This window comes from Carcharhinus amblyrhynchos, chromosome 17 (assembly GCF_965287045.1).
Source record: "Carcharhinus amblyrhynchos chromosome 17, sCarAmb.v2.hapA, whole genome shotgun sequence".
Lineage (NCBI taxonomy): Eukaryota > Metazoa > Chordata > Chondrichthyes > Carcharhiniformes > Carcharhinidae > Carcharhinus > Carcharhinus amblyrhynchos.
In genome coordinates this window covers 36142850-36164149 of record NC_137340.1, presented here as the reverse complement: position 1 = coordinate 36164149, position 21300 = coordinate 36142850, and the positions used below count along the sequence as shown (strand labels likewise).

At 43.2% G+C, this 21300-nt stretch overlaps 1 protein-coding gene across 10 annotated transcripts in view; it reads left to right on the top strand.

Annotated features, from left to right (window-relative positions):
- ablim1b (actin binding LIM protein 1b) overlaps positions 1–21300 on the top strand; it is a 385473-nt gene that overhangs the window by 133360 nt on the left and 230813 nt on the right. The window contains exon 1 of one of the 10 annotated variants that reach the window (XM_080205823.1): positions 7883–8126. The exons of 1 other annotated variant lie outside the window; for it this stretch is intronic. In XM_080205823.1, the coding sequence (XP_080061949.1) occupies positions 8105–8126 (22 nt within the window). In that variant the 5' untranslated portion in view covers positions 7883–8104. Of the gene's footprint in view, positions 1–7882; positions 8127–21300 lie in introns of those variants that run through there. 8 more of the 10 variants (XM_080205821.1, XM_080205819.1, XM_080205817.1 and 5 more) reach the window with 8 other exon arrangements.

Here is a 21300-nt window from a genome sequence, read left to right as displayed (position 1 = left end):
CTTGTATGAAGGAAGACTGATTAAAGCAGCTTCTACATTGTGCAAGCCCTGTGGTAGTACGCTTGGTTCTTAAAGCGTGGGTTTTGCAGAGAAGAGTATATAATTGGCACTCAGCCAGACCTACTTTAAATGTTCTTTCTGCCTTTTGACACTTTTACATTCAGCTTTTACATGTCTGTGTCTATTTGGTGACCACCAGACCTGGTGTCTTGTGCCAATTCGACAAGTTCTGAGATCGTAGAACCATAGAAAGTCAGCACAGAAAGAGGCCATTTGGTCCATCTTGTCTATGCTGACCCAAAGATATGATGTGGAGCTTGAGACCTGATGAAAGAACTTGAGATTCCAAAAACTAGTGCTGCCAAATAAACCTTTTGGACTTTAACCTGGTGTTGTGAGACTTCTTACTGTGCTGATTCAAAGACACCCGGCAGCCTTTTCTAATCCAATCTTCCTGTGCATTGCCCTAAAATTTATACAGTCCATTAGCCTGCAATTTACAGTACATAAGGTGCAGATCCAAGTACTTTTTAAACAAATGTAGGGTCTCTGCCTCCACTACTAACTCAGGCCATCAATTCCAGACACATACCACCTTCTGCATAAAAATGCTTTTCCTCACATTCCCTCTAATTCTTCTGACACTTGGCTTAAATCTATGACCACTGGTTTTTGAACTCTCTGCCAAGGGAAACAGGTTCCTCCTGCCTATCTCTGCCCTTCACAATTTTGTATATCTCAATCATGTCACCCCTCAGCCTTTGTTCCAAGGAAAACAAATCGCTGGACTATCTGCAATGTTGAGTTTTTTGTGACTGTCATAAGCTTTTTTTTCCTGTTTAATCTTCCCCTGTATTTTTCTAACCAACAATGGGGATCTAAATTTGGCTGTACTGTTCTTATTTTCGGAGCGGGGTTGTCTGCTTTGTACCCTAACCATCTCACTTAACAGCGCTTCCCATTGGTTTAACACAGATTTATCCTTTAGCTGTCTTGTCCAGTCCACCTCAACCTGACCACTTCTCAGTTTTGTAGTGTTTGCCTTCCCCCAATTTAAAACTTTTACTTCTGATTTATCTCTGTCCTTTTCCATAACAATACTAAATTTGGACCACTATCCCCTGATATGGTTGCCCACTGTCACCCCACCCAGTTACCCATCTTCATTTCCCAAGACTAAATCCAGAATTGCACCTCCTCTCATTGGGCTTATCATAGATTGTTTTAAAAGGAATTCCTGGACACTGTACATGAATTGTTCACCTCAATGCCTCTTATATTGTTTGAACCCTGTTGATATTGGGATAGTTAAATTCTCCTACTATTATTGCCCTCTTATTGCTACAGGCAGAAATTTGTCTACAAATTTCTTCTATCTCCCTCTCACTATTTGGCGGTGTGTAGTTTACTCCTAGTAGTGTGACTGTTCCTTCATTATTCCTAAACTCAACCCATAAAGCCTCATTTGTTACCCATTAAGTATATCATCCTTTCTCACAGCTGTAATTGATTTGATTTGATTTGATTTATTATTATCATGTGTATTAGCATATAGTGAAAAGTATTGTTTCTTGTGCCCTATACAGACAAAGCATACCATTCATAGAGAAGGAAATGAGAGAGTGCAGAATGTAGTGTTATAGTCATAGCTAGGGTATAAAGGAAGATCAATTTAATGCGAAGTTTGATTCAAAAGTCTGATGCAGGGAAGAAGCTGTTCTTGAATAGGTTAGTAAGTGACTTCAGACTTTCTTTTTCCCTAATGGAAGAAGGTGGAATAGGGAATGTCTGAATGCATGGGGTCCTTGATTATACTGGCTGCTTTTCTGAGGCAGCAGGAAGTGTAGACAGAATCAATGAATGGGAGGCTGGTTTGCCTGATGGACTGGGCTAACTCCATATCCAGTGATACTGAACTTCCAGTTTTGCCCCTTCTTCAGCCAGGTTTACTTTATAGCACCAATATCATGCCATGTGTCTTTCTGTGCCCTTTCTTTATCTGCCTTGTTTATAATGTATGACAACACCAGGTTTAAGTCCAACTGATTTATTTGGTAGTAAACTCACAAGCTTTTGGGGTTTGTCCCTTCATCAGGCGAATGGAGAGTTCTGGCAGTTTACAGATTACTGATTAGAATGTGAATCTTTACACCTAACCTGCTGTTCAAGTCCTAAAGTGGCCGACATTACACTCTCATTGTCAGCCACTTTAGGACTTGAACAGCAGGTTAGGTGTAAAGATTTGCATTCTAATCAGTAATCTGTAAACTGTCTGTGCTTTATATGCTCTGTCTGAGGCCAGAACTCTCCATTCGCCTGACGAAGGGACAAACCCCGAAAGCTTGTGAGTTTACTATCAAATAAATCGGTTGGACTTAAACCTGGTGTTGTCAGACTTTTTACTGTGTTTGCCCCAGTCCAACGCCGGCATATCCACATCTTGTTTATAATGCTCCTTGCATTGAGGTACAAACAGCTCAACCCCATCAATTTCCTTTGCTGGCTGCTTTTTAACCCTCATTTCTTTTGTCTTTCTGAGTTGCTGACTACATCACTAACTGGTGTTCCTGATCTAAATGTGACCCATCTAACCCTACCCTTTGGTTCTCATTCCCCTGTCTTTCTAGTTTAGGATCTCCCAAACAGAACCAGGAAAAGCTCCCATTTGGATAGTGGTCACAACCATGCCCAGGAGTAAACCATCCGGCTTGTAACAGCCGTACTTTCCCCAGAACCAATCCCAATTCCCAAGAAATTAAACCCGTCCAGCCATGCAGCCATCAGACTTATCCTCTAATTCCTGCTCTTACCAGTTTGTGATTCTGGGAGTAATCCTGAGATTATTACATTTGAGATCCTAATTTATCTCTTAACTTCCAATATTTGGCTTTCAGGACCCTTTGTTATGTACATCATTGGTACCTTTGTGTTCCATGACCACTGGCTGTTCACCCTCCCTTTCCAGAATGTTTTGCAGCCACTCTGTAACATCCCTGACCCTGGCACCTGGGAGGCAGAATACCATCCTGGGTTCACATCTACAGCTATAGAAGCACCTGACTGTGCCCCTTACTATTGAATCCCCTATCATATAGCCCTGCTGCTTGTTTGCCTCCCTTTCTGTGCAGCAGAGCCACTTGTGATGCCATTAACCTGGCTGTTGCTGCTTTCCATTGAGAGACCATCCCCCCAATACTATCTAAAGTAATATATCTGTTTAAGAAGGGGATGATCACAGGGAATTCCTGCACTTCCTTAATGAGCCTTTTACTTTGTCTGATGGTCACCCATTCCCTTTCTACCTGTGAAATCCTCACCTGCGGTGTGACCACTTTACCAAATGTGCTATCAGAAATGTTCTCAGCATCGCAATGCTCCACAGTGAGTCCATCTAGAGCTCCACCTTTGAAATGGGGTTAGCCAGTAGCTGCAGCTGGACACACTTCCTGCATGTAGTTGTCCGGGACTCTGGAAGCTTCCCTTATTTCTCGCATGGTGCAAGAGGATCACACCATGGGTCTGATCTCTCTTATCATGACTTCTGTCTAGATTAAGATAGTTACTCTGTTTAAGCGAATTTAATTGAGCTACGGAGCTTCATTTCAAACACTTCCATTATAATCAAAAGTCGCTACCTTTACTTAGGCTATTATACTTTAAAAACCGTAAGAAAGCACTTTGCAGGTGTCACTTACCGTGATACCTGCAGATAGCTTTTTGGCTGTTTCCTTTGGGACTGTGTCACCTTCTGAACTGTGCTGTCACCACTGAAAGCCACTGTTGGTGATCCAGGTGGTCACTGATGCAAGGCTTAGAACATAGAACATAGAACATAGAACATTACAGCGCAGAACAGGCCCTTCAGCCCACGATGTTGCGCCGACCAGTTACAAAAACAATGACCCACTAGCCTATACCAATCCCTTTTCGTCCATAAACCTATCCAGAGATCTCTTAAACGCCCCCAAACTAGATGCATTTACAACTGCAGCAGGCAGGGCATTCCAATCCCTCACCACCCGCTGGGTAAAGAACCTACCCCTGACATCCGTCCTGTAGCTACCCCCCCTTAATTTAAAGCCATGCCCCCTCGTGCTAGCTTTCTCCATCCGAGGAAAAAGGCTATCACTATCCACCCTATCTAAACCTCTAATCATCTTATATGTTTCAATAAGATCCCCTCTTAGCCGCCTTCTTTCCAACGAAAACAACCCTAGATCCCTCAGTCTCTCCTCATAGGACCTCCCCACCATACCAGGCAACATCCTAGTAAACCTCCTCTGCACCCTCTCCAACGCCTCCACATCCTTCTTGTAATGCGGGGACCAGAACTGCACACAGTACTCCAAGTGCGGCCGCACTAGAGTAGTGTACAGTTGCAACATTACACTGCGACTCCTAAATTCAATCCCCCTACCAATAAACGCCAAGACACCGTACGCCTTCTTGACAACCTTATCTACTTGATTCCCAACTTTCAGGGATCTATGTACACACACACCTAGATCCCTCTGTTCATCCACACTATTCAAAGTCCTCCCGTTAGCCCTATACTCGACACATCTGTTGCTCCTACCAAAGTGAATTACCTCACACTTCTCCGCATTAAATTCCATCCGCCACCTCTCGGCCCAGCTCTGCAACCTATCTAAGTCTCCCTGCAGACTATGACACCCTTCCTCACAATCTACCACACCTCCAACTTTGGTGTCATCAGCAAATTTACTAATCCACCCAACTATACCCTCATCCAGATCATTAATAAAAATTACAAACAACAGTGGCCCCAAAACAGATCCCTGAGGCACACCACTCGTAACTGCACTCCATGATGAATATTTACCATCCACCACCACCCTCTGTCTCCTATCTGATAGCCAATTCCTGATCCAACTTCCTAGATTACCCACAATCCCATACATCTGCATTTTCTGCAGAAGCCTACCATGGTGAATATATATATATATATATATATATTACCTCACACTTCTCCGCATTAAATTCCATCCGCCACCTCTCGGCCCAGCTCTGCAACCTATCTAAGTCTCCCTGCAGACTATGACACCCTTCCTCACAATCTACCACACCTCCAACTTTGGTGTCATCAGCAAATTTACTAATCCACCCAACTATACCCTCATATATATATATATAAATATATATGCTTCCGCTTGACTTTCTGGGGAATGGTGGAAAAGGAAAAGAATACCTTATACCCTCCTCACTGAACTCCCTCAGTCAACAAACCCAACTTATGTACTCAACTGCAGCCCAAAGTAGCGCTGCACTACTCCTAGTTCCTACTCCTAGATCCTGGGAAGATCATGGTTTAGAATGGGAGATGCTGTGATAAATCTTGATTTTGACACAGTAAAGAACACATGAAAGAGAAAGAGTGTGAAAGAGTGTCACTTGTGAGTGCTCCCTTCAACTGGTATTCAACATCGAGGGTTCATCAATTGCAAGTTGGCAGTAATCAGCAAGACATTTCCTTGCACATCTTTGACCTGAAGCCATGTCATTTCATAGGGCTCAGTGACAATGCTGAGTGCCACTCCCATCCAACTGTATACCATTGTACCCCAAAGACTGGGAGATCTGCCTTGCCGATGTAACAGAATGTGCACATAGATGGTGAAGGGTGCGAGACAACGACCGTGCCAAGTTATTTCCAGCTGCTGAGGCCAGGACAAGTTGCTCAGCTCTTTTTTGCATGGCCTGGTTCACTCTGAAGAGCTGTGAATGGAACTGAACACTGTGCAGTCATCAGCATTTATCCCCACTCTGTCCCTAATTTGGAGGGAATGTTGCCTGGTCTCTAGGGTGTTGACTATGAGGAGAGGTTGAATAAGCTAGGATTGTTTTCACTGGAAAGACAAAGGATGAGGGAAGACCTGATAGCGATAGATAGTCCAAGGCTTTTTCCTAAGATGGAAATGTCAATTACAAGGAGGCACAGGCTCAAGGTGAGAAGGGGAAATTTAAGGGAGATGTGCAAGGAGAGTGGGTGCCTGTAACATGCTGCCAGAGGAGATGCTCAAAGCAGGCTCATTGGCAACATTTAAGAGGCATCTAGATGGGTAAATGAATAGGGAGGAAAGAAGGAGATGGACCGAATAAAGACAGAAGGATTATTTTCATTTAGTTAGGACATCATGATTGGCACCGGCTTGGAGGGCCAAAGAGCTTGTTCCTGTGCTGAACTTCTCTTTGTTCTTTGGAAGGTCATTGATGAAGTAGTTGAAGATGATCGGGCCTCTGTCACTGTCTTGAGGAACTCTTGCAATGATGTCCTTGGAGCTGCAATGAACAGTCTCTAACGTCCGCAATCACCTTCCTTTGCACCCGATATGAGTGTTTTCCCCAATTCCTATTGACTTTGCTAGCTCCCTTGTCATGAGGTCTGGGCTGTGTGGCCTTGGTGGAACCCAAACTGAGCATCAGAAAGCAGGTTATTGGTGAGTCGGTGCCACTTGAAAGCACTGTCAGTCACAGCTTCCATCACTTTGCTGATGATTGAGAACGCACTGATGGAGTGTTCATTGGCTGGTTTGCTGTTTGTGGACAGGACATACCAGGGCAACTTTCCACCTCGTCAGGTAAATACTACTGTTCTATCTGAACTAGATCAGCTCATATAATCCTGTAGCACAAGTCTTCATTCCTGTCTGTGTCTTTCTCCATTTCCAAGATCACGGTTTTTTGCAGTCTGTCTGGTTTTGTTTTTCTTATTCATTGTGGTGGTTTGATGGAAACAAGTGGTTTACAGAGGCTACCTCAGAGTACTGTAAGAAGTCTCACAACACCAGGTTAAAGCCAACAGGTTTATTTGGAATCATGAGCTTTTGGAGCGTTGCTCCTTCATCAGGTGAGTGGAAAGATAGGTTTTACAAACACAGCATGTGATATACATAATATATTATATGTGTGTATATATACACAGATTTGTCTATGTATGCTGTGTTTGTGAAACCTACCTCTCCACTCACCTGATGAAGGAGCAGTGCTCCCAAAGCTCATGCTACCAAATGTATCTGTTGGACTTTAACCTAATGTGGTGAGACTTATTACTGTGCCCACTCCAGTCCAACACTGGCATTTCTATATCATGACTTCAGAGTACAATTAAGAGTCAACCATGTTGGAATGGGACTGGAGTAGGTCAGACTGGGTAAGAACAGTATGTTTTCTTCCTTAAAGAACGTTAGTGATAGTTTTGTAGTCAGATATGGTGGGATTTGAACAGACATTCTTTACATTAGTTGTTCAGGTCGCTGAATTAGAATTCCAGTAACAAAGCATTATACTGCCATCAAAATCAGACAAATGCTGGAAAATCTCAGCAGGTTTGATGAAGGGTCATCCAAACTCGAAACGGTGGCTCTATTCTCGCTCCACAGATGCTGACAGACCTGCTGAGATTTTCCAGCATTTTTCTGGTTCAGAATCCAGGATCCGCAGTGTTTTGCGTTTATTATTATAGTGCCATACCTGGTAGGAGCAAGAAAGGACATTTTGGAGGGATAATGCTTGTGACAATATATGATAAATTAGGCGAGAAAGGTTACTGTGTAAAAAGGAGCTTGCGTAGCACTGTTCTGCCTCACCTTGAGTAGGGCAGAATCCTGATTATCCCTTCTAAATCGTTGAACAAAGATGACGCATGTTACATTTTCTCATGCAAGGGTAACAGCTGTGAAAATGACTCCACCTTCTGCGGTTTTTGTATGTTTTGCGGAGGTCAAACATTGAAAATAGCAGCCACCATCGTAACGCCACCCCTCCCTGTGCTTTTCTGATGTCTGCTGTTAAAGAATGTGTTGTTGTGTCATTGAAGGGGCAGGGCGACAGAGACCAGTGGAATTTGTATTCACTGCACCGCAGCTGTGACTGTTTATTTCGGCAAGGCAGAGTCCACATAGGGAATGCACAGCAATTTCTGACAGGCAGTCACTCGGCTCCAGGCTGTTAGAACTGTTCAGAGGCTGCTGCACAGCCATAGTTAAGTGGAACGCAGGGACTTTCGCACTGCTGCCTATTCGAGGAGTACTCTTGGACGGGAAGGTAGTCTTACAATCCCCGTACTGGAGCTACTGCTGATGAAATGGTCATGGTGAATGAAAAAGGTACAAATGCTATTTCTTCTTGTTTAATTCCAGGCCATTTTCATTCCAAAGACTATTATTACTGCAGCGTTTAATCACCTGCAAACATTGTCTTGAGAAGCATTAAAAAAACTTCAATAATATTCTGCTTTTTAATTCTGGGCTCTGTAATGATTCTATTTTGTGAACTGTGCAATTCATTAATGCTCACAATGTAGGGACCCTCCCGTCTTGAAATATTCCCCAAGTTCCATTCCTAATTAACAGCAGTGGGTTTTCGAGAATCAGTCATGTTGTATGCACGTTGCTCAATCAACTTCATTGTTCATACCTATTGTATCATAACGCAGATTTACATCTGGAACAAGAAGTGTTTACTATTTTGCCTTGTGGTACAGTAGTGCAATTGTGTAGTCCGTTGACTCAGATTGATAAACTCCCAAAAATAGCATGGAAAATAAAGCTTTGCGGGAAGGTTTGCAACACCTAGAGGTATCTTCTGCTGTAACATTTGAAATATGTGAAATGTAAAGCTCATTTTAAGTTACTTTTATAAACGAACAACTGGACTGACAGTCCACTTTCAGACACTTTACGTTGTTCAGATTTTGGAAGGAATCCCTGGATGTAGATATGAAAGATAGCTGGGATCATGCAGTACACCTCTGACATTAAATAGTGTTCAGTGTACAGGTATACTGGAGAAGATTGAATGAGGCGTAGTCTGGAATCGCAATGATCCTATTTCCAGATAGTTGTTGGATAGACACACATGTTCTTACTAGTGGCATGGTGGCACAATGGTTAGCATTGCTGCCTGACTGCTCTAGGGACTTGGGTTTGATTCTCGGCTTAGATGACTGACTGTGTGGAGTCTGCACGTTCTCCCCATGTCTGCTTGGGTTTCCTCTGGGTGCTTCGGTTTCCTCCCACTGCCCAAAGATGTGCAGGTTACGTGGATTGGGACAGGCTAAGTTGCCCCTTTGTGTCCTAAGGTGTGTAGATTAGGTGGATTAGCCATGATAAATGTTGGGGTTACAGGGATGGGGTCAGGGAGACAGCCTGGGTAAAATACTCTGTCAAAGAATCGATGCAGATTTGATCGGCCAAATGGCGTCTTCTACACTGTAAGGATCCTGTTTTAACTCTCACACGGCCAGATAAAAGTAGTTCAGATTCAGAAAAATAGGCAATAAACTAGTTTTTTAAAAACTCTTTGACGGAGAATGTTCACCATGGTATTGAATGGAAGCACATCATAGAATCATGCAATGACATTGCAGAGGAGGAGACTATTTGGCCCATAATGACTATGATGGTTCTTTGAAATATCCATTCAATTAATTTATTTCCCTGCTTTGCCCCAACAGACAGCATGGCATGATGATGCAATGGTTAGCATTGCTGCCTCACAGTGCCAGGGACCTGGGTTCAGTTCCTGGCTTGGGTCACTGTCTGTGCGGAATCTGCATGTTCTCCCCGTGTCTGAGTGGGTTTCTTCTGGGTGCTTTGGTTTCCTCCCACAGTCAGAAAGATGTGCTGGTTAGGTGTATTGGCCTTGCTAAATTCTACCTCAGTGGATCTGAACAGGCGCTGGAGTGTGGAGACTGAGGGATTTTCACAATAACTTCATTGCAGTGTTAATATAAGCCTACTTGTGACACTAATAAATAAACTTTAAACAGCACTGCAAGTATTTTACCTTCCGCTATATTTTTACTGTGACAGACGTCAGTCATTTGATGTTCAGGCTGCTTGTACACACCAAAGGTCCGGAAATTCCTGGACTGCTTACTTCTTAGTTCATCAACTAAGTGTCAAAATTCACTGCCATCACAAAACCAGTTGGCAGCCCTTTTGCAAATAAGTTAGCGGAATAATTTTTCTTAGCATCAAACAAACCAATGTGAGTAACACCTAGGCAAGGATCAACAATTTGCATTCATATAGCACCTTCAGTGGAATGTCCTGTGACCCTTGACAGATGCATGTCAAAGAAAATAGACACTGAGCGAAGAGAGATATTAAGAAAATTGATCAAAAGTTCTAGTGGAGGGGAAATGCTTACAGGGCTGTTGAAGAAGGGCAGGGAAATTAGATTACTTGGATGGCTCTTTCAAAGAGCCATCACAGTCACAATGGGCCAAATGGCCTCTTCTCTGCAATGTGGATTGTTAAGAGGATCTTAAAACAGGAAAGGGAAGTCAAAATATGACAGACAGGTTTAAGGAGGTTATTTCAGTGCATGGGGCCAAAGTGATTTGGGTCCTGACCTCAGCTGCTTAACTTTTGAACTTTATCTGGATAGGCTGTGTAAGATTTCCGATCAAAGCTGGTAGTAAGTGGAAATGTGAGCGGAGAGTCAGGCATGAGATCATAGATCAAAGGGACTTTGCTGGTGCTGAGCTAAGTTTCTGGGTGGGGACTGTGGAGTTAGAGGGGGCGGTGGTTGGTTTTGTGATCAGTGGTATTGGGAAGGAGATAGTCACATTGGCAAGTGAGACCCAAAATTGAGGTCTGTCCTCTGGTTAAACACAGCAGCCCAGGCTCTGATAACATGTCCAAGCCCAGTCTCCACCATTTCTGGTCAGTGTTCTTCATGTCTTCCCAAAAGAACAGGTTGACATCCGAACCTCTGGGATTAACAGGTTATTAACATTTGCCAGTTTCCCATTTAAAAAATAAGTTTGTTATCTCATTCTGTCCTTTTGGAATAATCTAGAAACAGTGATTATTGTTCTCAAAAAAGCAGAAATATAAATCTGGAACTTCATAGAAGTAATGGGCTGACTTAGGTAATTCAGTTGAAATTTACAAGTGCGGATAATTATCAACAGAGTAAACAATAATGGGAAAACGTTGTAAGGCACGCAATACAGATAGACCATTCTACTTACTGATGTCTCACTGTGAGAGTTTGTGAACCATGTTTGTGGAAGCCCTGCCAATGAAACCCAATTCATTTTCTTACTTGTCTGTGAGGCATAGTAGGTGGGGTTAACAATAAATCAGACTGGCCTCCATGATTTCCTGAGATTGTTTTCACCGCATAAAGGGTGATTTGATAGAAGTGTGCAAAATTAGTAAGTAATGGTATAGAACTGGCTAGGAAGAAGCTGCTTTCAAGAACTGAAGGGTTGAGAACTAAGGGACACGGATATAAGGTGCAAGACGTTTAGGACATAGAGCAGGAGAACCATCTTTAGAGTACTGTAAGGCTGTGGAATGCATGCACGGAAGGAGTTAGTGCCTGAGGCATAGATCATGTCAGCGTTAAATAAGGGATTAGGTGAGAGATGGAAAAGGAAGTAAAGGGATTATGGGAACAGGACTGTGAGATTATAACTACAGCTCGTAGGGGATAGACACCAACGTGGATTGAAAGGGCCAAATGGCCATTTTCCACTTGCAATTTTAATAATTCCTCTATGAGCAATTGAACTCTGTAAAAGGATTTGTAATCTTTACATTGCATGTTTAGTATTCTGCTGTTAATCCTTTAGAGTCTTTTCTGAAAAACAAGTCAGTAAATCTATTGAGTATTTTCTTTTTCTTTCTGATGACAATGTGTTAGTTTAGATGCTAAACCCTGCAGCATTGTCTGCTAATTCACTGGAGACCACTGATAAACTGAAGCATTTGTAAGTCCCTTGAAATGCAAGAAGAGTGAAATAAAGTGAAGATGTGAAAGGACTCTGATTAACCTGAATGGGAGCTCAAGGAGTTACAAAGCACCTAAGTGGAATTGTTTAATTTAGTAATGATGCTGGGGGATGTGGTTTAAAAATGACAGTCACATCGTTCCATGCTCGCTGACATTAGAAACAGTTCTCCCTCCCTTTGATATTGACTGCGTTTTCGACAGCACAGTGGTTAACACTGCTACCTCTCAGCGCCAGTGTCCCAGGTTCAATTCTAAACTCAGGTGACTACCTGTGTGGACTTTTGCATGTTTCTCCCTGTGTCTGCGTGGATTTCCTCCAGGTGCTCCAGCTTCCTTCCACTCTCCAAAGATGTGCGAGTTAGGTTGATTGGCCAAGCTAAGTTGCCCTTTAGTGTCAGAGGGTTAGCAGGGTCAATACTTGGGGTAACAGGGATAGGGCCTGGGTGGGATTGATGTTGGTGCAGGCTCGATAGGCTGAATGGCCTCCTGCACTATCAGAATTCTATAAAAACTGTTGTCACGGGCCCGTCCTTCAGAAAATACATGCTTGACCCTTATATCCTAAATGACCATCAGCCCAGCATCAACGTTTCCATCCTCTCCAAGTCCCATCATGTTGTTACACCTGACATTCTCTCAGACCCAGGTATACATGGCCTTCTTATGGTCCTTGATCTTCTTGAAACTTTAGACACCGCTGGCTCCACTCTCCTCTCCCCTGTGTCTTGTGTCTGCTGTACTGCTCTTGCCCGCTTCCCCCCCCCCATCTCCCACAATGGTTTTTACTGCTGCACCCACACCATTACCTCTGAAGCAAACCACCACCACCCCCCTCCCCACCCAGACCAATATATAGACCCTTCCTCTCCCTCAATGTTTTTTTCAATTGTGAAGTAAGTAGGAATTTCTACTGAGCACCAGTAAATTTTCTATGTTAACCTCATTTAATCTTCTGTCATGACATTCCACTCTTCTAAAAATAACTAAAACAGAACAGCTGGTTTGCGTGGGAGAGGACAGGAATAATCTCCTTTGCATCCCTTTATTTCACCCTTGATGACTGGTTTCACAATTAACCCTTGCACCACCCTCCAGTGTCTGATTATGCCTGAAGTCATTGCTTAATCATCTCATGGAAAAACTGAATCACAAAGTTTGTAACCTTAATTAAAGATTTAGGAATTCCTGGCAAGGATAACAGGGTTTGACTTTTAAAAATATATGTTCTTCAAATGTGGCTCATGCTAGAAAAGCTGAATTTATTACCTGTCAAACCGTTATACTCAGAGTGCTAAGATGTGGAGATGCCAGTGTTGGATGAGGGAGGAATTGGCTAAGGTAGACTGGGAGCAAAGACTTTATGGTGGGACAATTGAGGAACAATAGAGGACTTTCAAAGCGATTTTTCACAGTGCTCAGCAAAAGTATATACCATAGATAAGGAAGGACTGTAGAAAAAGCCATGGATATCTAAGGAAATAAAGGAGGGTATCAAATTGAAAGAAAATGCATACAAAGGGGCAAAGATTAGTGGGAAACTAGAGGATTGGGAAATCCTTAAAGGTCAGCAGACAGCTATAAAGAAAAGTAAGATGGATTATGAGAATAAACTAGCTCAGAATATAAAAGCAGATAGTAAAAGTTTCTACAAATATATAAAACAAAAAAGAGTGGTGAAAGTAAACATTGGTCCTTAAGAGGATGAGAAGGGGGATGTAATAACTGGAAATGAGAAAATGGCTGAGGCATTGAACAGATATTTTATGTCAGTCTTCACAGTGGAAGACACAAAAATATGCGCAAAATTGAAGACAAGAAGGCTATGGCAGGTGAGGACCTAGAAACTATCATTATCACGAAAGAGGGCAATCTAATGTGGCTAAAGATAGACAAGTCTACTGGCCTTGATGGAATGCATCCCAGAGTACTAAAAGAGATGGCGGGGAAAATAGCAATTGCAGTGGTGATCATTCACCAAAATTCGCTGGACTCTGGGGTGGTTCCGGCAGATTGGAAAACAGCAAATGTGACGCCACTGTTTAAAAAATGAGGTAGACAAAAGGTAAGCATAGGCTGGTTAGCTGAACTTCTATAGTAGGAAAAATGCTTGAATCGATCATCAAGGAAAAAATAGCGAAACATCTGGATATAATTTGTCCCATTGGTAAGATGCAGCATGGGTTCGTGAAGGGCAGGTCATGTTTGACTAATTTGGTGGAATTCTTTGAGGATGTTACATGTACAGTGGACAATGGGGAACCTGCGGATGTGATGTATCTGGAGTTCCAGAACACATTTGACAAGGTGCCATACTAAAGACCACAACATAAGATAAAGGTGCACAGTGTTACGGGTAATGTATTAGAATGGATAGGGTATTGGTTAACTAACAAAAAGCAAGGAGTGGGGATAAATGGGTGTTTTTCTGGTTGGCGATCAGTGACTAGTGGTCTGCCTCAGGGATCAATGTTGGGACTGCAATTATTTACCAATTACGTCGATGAAATGGAGTTAGGAGCTAGTCAAGTATAGTGTGTCAAAATTTACAGATGACACTAAGATGAATGGCAGAGCAGAGTGTGCGGAGGACGCTGAAAGTCTGCAAAGGGATTTAGATAGTCTAAGTGAGTAGGCGAGGTTCTGGCAGATGGAGTACAATGTTGGTAAATGTGAGGTCATCCATTTTGGTAGAAATACCTGCTAAATGGACTATTATTTAAATGGTGAAAAATTGCAGCATGCTGCTGTGCAAAGGGACCTGGGTGTCCTTGTGCAGGAATCACAAAAGAAGTTGGTTTGCAGGTGCAGCAGATAATCAAGAAGGCAAATAGAATTTTGTCCTTCATTGCTAGAGGGAAGGAGTTTAAAAACAGTGAGGTTATGTTGCAGCTGTAAAAGGTGCTGGTGAGGCCACATCTGGAGTACTGTGTACAGTTTTGCCTCCTTACTTGAGAAAGGATATACTGGCACTGGAGGGGGTGCAGAGGAGATTCACTAGATTGATTCCAGAGTTGAGAGTGTTGGCTTATGAGGAGAGACTGAGTAGACTGGGGCTATACTCATTGGAATTCAGAAGAAAGAAAGGAGATCTTACAGAAACAAAAGATTATGAAGGGAATAGATAAGATAGAAGCAGGGAAGTTGTTTCCACTGGCAGATGAAACTAGAAGTAGGGCGCATGGCCTCAAAATAAGGGGGAGCAGATTTAGGACTGAGTTGAGGAGGAACTTCTTCCCACAAAGGATTGTGAATCTGTGGAATTCCCTGCCCAGTGAAGCAGTTGAGGCTACTTCATTGAATGTTTTTAAGGCAAGGATAGATAAATTTTTGAACAGTAAAGGAATTAAGGGTTATGGTGAGTGGGTGGGTAAGTGGAGCTGAGTCCACAAAAAGATTAGCCATGATCTTATTGAATGGCGGAGCAGGTTTGAGGGGCCTACTCCTGCTCCCTGTTCTTATAAACTTGTTGGACTTTAACCTGGTGTTCTGAGAGTGTAGCTGTGAACTTATCATTGAACTGCTGCGGAGCTTTTGGGCAATGGGTACTCCTGGAATTAATTCCAGAGTGGTACGTCACTCGGAGGAGAGCTTGAACATTATTACTCTTGCCCTTCTCAGTGGTAATGACCTGCTGAGCTATTGAGTTGGCAGAGTTTTGAATGGAGCTCTACTACTGACTAAAGCTCACTGACAAAATATCTGAAGATGTTTGGGCTGTGACACTTCTCTGAGGAACTCCTGCAGAGATGACTGATAATAAGCAACCCAATCTATCTGATAATTCATGCCTTTACTGACCACTTCCTCATTTTAATCACATCTTGCCTTCCCTTAAAGCAATGAACATAAAAAAAATCAAATGACAAAAATAAACCATCTGTTCTCTCTCAAAAACATGCAAAATATCACAGTATTTTTATAGATTTCAGTGAGTATTTCAGCACTAAATCTTTCAATGAATATTTCAGTTCTCCTTCTGCGTTTCAACTTGCACGTGTGACTTAAGATAATAAGTCTTGACAAACAAACATTTTTCAGTCATTTCCTGTTTTATTATCAAGTTATAAAGTTAAGGGTTGATTTTTTTTTTTAAAAATGGCCATTTAGTTCACATTTATTTTGGCTGACAATGTTCCGTTAGGAGGAATATTTCGTATTTCTTGTTAAATATTTAGATGGCCAGGTTGTGTCTCAATGGCGATCAATGCCGGTGACATGGACATTTTAACATTTAAATTGAGAGGGGGAGAGGGAGAACCACAAATCGAGACTTTAAATTTGAAAAGCTGCATTGTAGATTGACCTCTCTAATCTGGGCTGAACTATTACAAGTAAAGAGTGGAAGATAATCGAAGCATTTGGTACGATACCAAACCGGTACATGTCTCTCTGAGACAAATTGCTGAACCTTGATTCCCACCAAGAGTGGATTGGGACGGTGCCATGTTGAAAATGTAAGAAGCCTGGACTATATTTTGGGTGTTAATGGAAGCTGGGTGAGGGACAGGTGACCAATCCACTTGTAGGAAGTGGAACAATTGTTTAAATATTATAATGAAGCTCTGCACCTTAATTGTAACAATAATTCTATTTTTAATTAGTTGCGACTGGGGAAAGGTAGCATCCAAAAGCAGTCAAGAAATTTACCGTGGGTGATCCACCTAACCCTCACAGTATTTGGACTGTGAGAGGAAACTGGAGGAATCCCACACAGACATGGGGAGAAGATGCAAATTCCACACAAACTGTCATCCAAGGTTTAAATTGGACCACTGTGAGACAGCAGTGCTCACCGCTGTGCCACTGTCTGTCCGTTATTATGTGAAAACAAATTGTCAGGATTCAAATAGGTAAATTTGACCACAACCGGTTTCTGTTTGTTCAAGTTAAAAAAACTGAGGCTGGAATTTTCCAGCCCCTGGTGTGGCAGATATGTCAAGATTCATTTTAACAACTCTGCCTCCAGAGTTCAGGATGTAACACTGCAGCAATGGCTGGGGGAAGCAACTGCAGGTGGACTTTCTAGATCAGGTGTCCATCTTCTAGCTGTGGAATGTTCTTGTTCTCAAGAGGCAAATCTTCTGATTTCAGAGTGCTCCTGGAAATCTATCTACGTTTTCTGGAAATCCACCATCTTGCTTCATTAGTAGGCTGGTGATGTTGGATGCCTTTTTAATGTGGCGCTGGGACACAATGATGGACAATGCACCACCCAGGACTGCCCCACCACTGAATACGACATGAAATACCCAGGTTCATAATAAATGAGGCTGGGGCTGGAAGGTTTGGAATATTTCCCCACTGGCCGCTGCTGTGACAAACACTCAATGTTCCCACTCCCACCCACGTGGCACTTAGTCTGAAAGAGGCAGAATTCTGCCCAGTGGGCTGTATCTTGTGATCTCCCCTGGCCAGTTTGGTGGCGTCAGAGTGCTCTTCATCAGGTGGGATGTGGATCCGATTAAGTGCATGATGCCTACCCATGCTGCCACCTATTGCCAATCCTAAGAAGACATTTAATGCCCACTTAATGCCCTTAGCCAGCTGCCACTCGTATCAACCCGATGGAGACTCTTAATTGCCCGGTACATATAAAGATCTCCCACCAAAGGATTGAGAAGGATAGTAACCTCAGTAAGAAGCAGGATTGAGTTTCAGGAAGCAAAAAATCTACTGTGCTTAGTCCACTCACTCCAAAGATTTTCTGTTGAATATTGGAGTAGTGCCCCAGACTCCGGCAACATGTGATCCAAAGTGATTCAATTCTCTTTGATGGAGGATGGTGAAAGAGTGGAATGAACACGGTTTTGCTCCGCCAATTTTAAATTGAAGTCTTCAGGCTCTTTTGTATTTTACATGTACAAAGAATGCATCATAATATTAATTAAAGGATTAGGCAAGGTAAAATAGGCAATGTTTGCCATCTTTGGCTTTGCATTCATAGAATCATAGAATCCCTACAGTACAGAAGGAGGCCATTTGACACATTGAGTCTATACCGACCACAGTCCCATTCAGGCCCTTTTCCTGCAACCCTGTGCATTTACCCTGCTAATCTCCTTGACACTAGGATCAATTTAGAACATAAGAACATAAGAAATAGGAGCAGGAGTAGGCCATCTGGCCCTTCGAGCCTGCCCCGCCATTCAATAAGATCATGGCTGATCTGTCGTGGCTCAGTTCCACTTTCCCGCCCTCTCCCCATAACCCTTAATCCCCTCTCTTATCAAAAACCCATCAACCCGCTTCTTAAAAATATTTAGCGAGGCAGCCTCCACCACTTCAACGGGCAGAGAATTCCAGAGATTCACCACCCTTTGAGTGAAGAAGTTCCTCCTCAACTCCGTTCTGAACCGCCCCCCCTTTATCTTGAGGCTGTGCCCCCTAGTCCTACTGTCTTTTTTGAGCGGGAAGAGTCTTTCCACCTCTATCCTATCCATCCCATTCATCATCTTATACGTCTCAATGAGATCTCCCCTCATTCTTCTAAACTCTAACGAGTACAAGCCTAGTTTATTCAGCCTCTCCTCATAGCTCAACCCCCTCAACTCCGGTATCAGCCTAGTAAACCTCCTCTGCACTCCCTCCAAGGCCAAAATATCCTTGCGCAGGTGCGGCGCCCAAAACTGCACACAGTACTCCAGCTGCGGCCTCACCAATGCCCTATACAGCTGCAGCAAGACCTCCCTACTTTTATATTCAATCCCCCTCGCTATGAAGGCCAGCATCCCATTCGCCTTCCTGACCACCTGCTGCACCTGCAGGCTGGGTTTTTGCGACTCATGCACAAGGACCCCGAGGTCCCTCTGCACCGTCGCCTGCTGCAGTTTTTCGCCACGTAAGTAATAGTCCTTCCTACCATTCTTCCTACCAAAGTGGACCACCTCACACTTGCCAACATTAAATTCCATTTGCCATTTCCTGGCCCATTCGCCCAGCCTATCTAGATCCTTCTGCAGACTCTCCACACCCTCCACACAATTTGCCTTTCCCCCAATCTTGGTGTCATCAGCAAATTTCGACACCCTACACTCGGTTCCCTCCTCCAGATCATCTATATAAATGGTAAATAGCTGAGGCCCCAGCACCGACCCCTGGGGCACCCCACTAGTCACCAACCGCCAATCCGAATAGCACCCATTGACCCCCACTCTCTGCCTCCTATTTGACAACCAATCCTCTATCCACGCTAACACCCTACCCCCAACTCCATGTCCTCTGACCTTCTGCAGTAACCTCTTGTGAGGTACCTTATCAAACGCCTTCTGAAAATCCAGAAAGACCACATCCACCGGCTCTCCTCTATCCACCGCCCTAGACACATCCTCATAGAACTCCAGTAAATTTGTCAGACACGACTTCCCTTTAATGAAACCGTGTTGTGTCTGCCCTATCAAGCAATTCCCTTCAAGATGCCTCGCAATTTCCTCCTTAATGACGGATTCTAACATTTTACCTACCACAGACGTTAAACTAACCGGCCTGTAATTCCCCGCCTTTTGCCTGGCACCCTTCTTAAACAACGGCGTAACATTAGCCGTTTTCCAATCCTCTGGCACTTCCCCGGAATCCAGCGACGTCTGGAAAATAACCACCAAGGCATCCACTATCACCTCCGCCATTTCTTTCAGAACCCTCGGATGCATTCCATCCGGTCCTGGGGACTTGTCCACAATCAGCCCCTCCAGTCTGTCGCGCACCACCTCTCTAGTAACAGTAATGTCATTAAGACCCTCCAGTCCTACCACCTTTCCATCGCTAACACCCGGCAAATTATTCACGTCCTCCTCCGTGAAGACAGAAACAAAAAAGTTATTCAAGACCTTAGCCATATCCCCATCCCCTACCACTAGGTCCCCTTTCTCATCCGCTAAGGGACCAACGTTCACCCTAGCCAGCCTCTTCCTTTTTATATATTTATAAAAACTCTTGCTATCCTTTTTTATATTAAGTGCTAGCCCAGCTTCATAGCTTCTTCTACCCTCCTTTATCAACTTTTTTGTCAATCTTTGTTGACATTTAAACCTTTCCCAATCCTCTCTCGCCCACTGCTCTTAGCTACTCTAAATTCCTCCGCTTTTAATTTAACACTTTCCTTCACCTCCTTCGTTATCCACGGCTTATTACCTCTCTTCCTACTGTCCTTTTTAACCATCGGAACACCCACATCTTTGGACTGTGGGTGGAAATCGGAGCACCCGGATGTCTGTACCCTTCCCTGTAGAGTACCTACATCACCTGAGTATCAGTCAACTTAATTTATAGGAAACCATTTCTTACTGATGCCTGCCAGATTCTTTCTGAACTTGTATCACAGTCCCTAGCAGTGCCGTTAAATTCAGCCTGAAGATGCTAGCTATGATTTGTCTTGACCATTAGTCAACACAACTAGATTTGAGTACATGCATTGATATGCTAGTTAAATATAAAATACATGCACTATGGTTAGTGTAAGATGCGAAGCTCAGGCTGCTTCACATAGCTCTACAGAACTGATTCATCATATTTCAGCTGCTGTATATTGTCTGCTGCGACAATTAATCTAGACAACAAAAAGTATGAGCTAGGACAAATTGCATCTTCTGAGTTGATTGCTGTAACATTGAGCTCCTTTAGTAGCAAAGATTAAATGAGATTATTTTGTGGTGCACTTCTACTTTAGTCACTCTCAAGCCTCAAAACAGAAATTGCTGCAAATAGACAGGGTCAGGCAGCACTTGTAAAGAGAAAAAAGATGCTTCAGTACAGGAGTAGTGTGTGTGTGTGTAATGTTTTCAATATCTTACAAGAAGCCATACATTTGCTCAAGGCCAGCAAAATACCCGGGAGACCAATTCAATGATAGACTGGTGAAGCTGAGAAAGTCATGATGTGGAGATGCCGGCGTAGGACTGGGGTAAACACAGTAAGAAGTCTCACAACACAACATAACCTGGTGTTGTGACACTTCTGACTAAGGCTGAGAAATACAGTGACTTCTCGTATTCTCAGAGTTAGTTTGCCAGGGATCATAACCAGGGAATTCCTGCTGGATAAGCACTGGGTGGGAATTCCATCTACCTCATGGACACTTGGCATACAAAAAGGAGATGGAGCTGATGGAATGGCATCACCCATTGCTGAGCGTCAGTTAGATGAATGGACCAACATCACCCTAGTGTATGGGAGGCTGGTAAAATGAAGGTGTATGGTACTTCTGAATGGTGGAACAAAGCCCTACTAGACTGTGTCTTGGTCTAAATGCAGTTGCAATGCATCCTTCCCTCTGTGAAAGGGAAAAAATTGGAAGATCTTGACTATGTGTTAGCAACAGCATATTTTGTTCTTGTGCACTTCTGGCAAGTTTGCCTATGTTGACACAAGTAATTACCAATTTGCATTCAAATATCCTGACCCCAGAAAGCTGCTGTGATCAGGATCACTTCAGTCTGGCCAATTGTGATTCCCACTCAGCTGCAGCTGGGATGGGCTGGGACGGGGATATGAGCATTTCGACAATACATTTTGAAAGCAGCACATATATTCACCTTC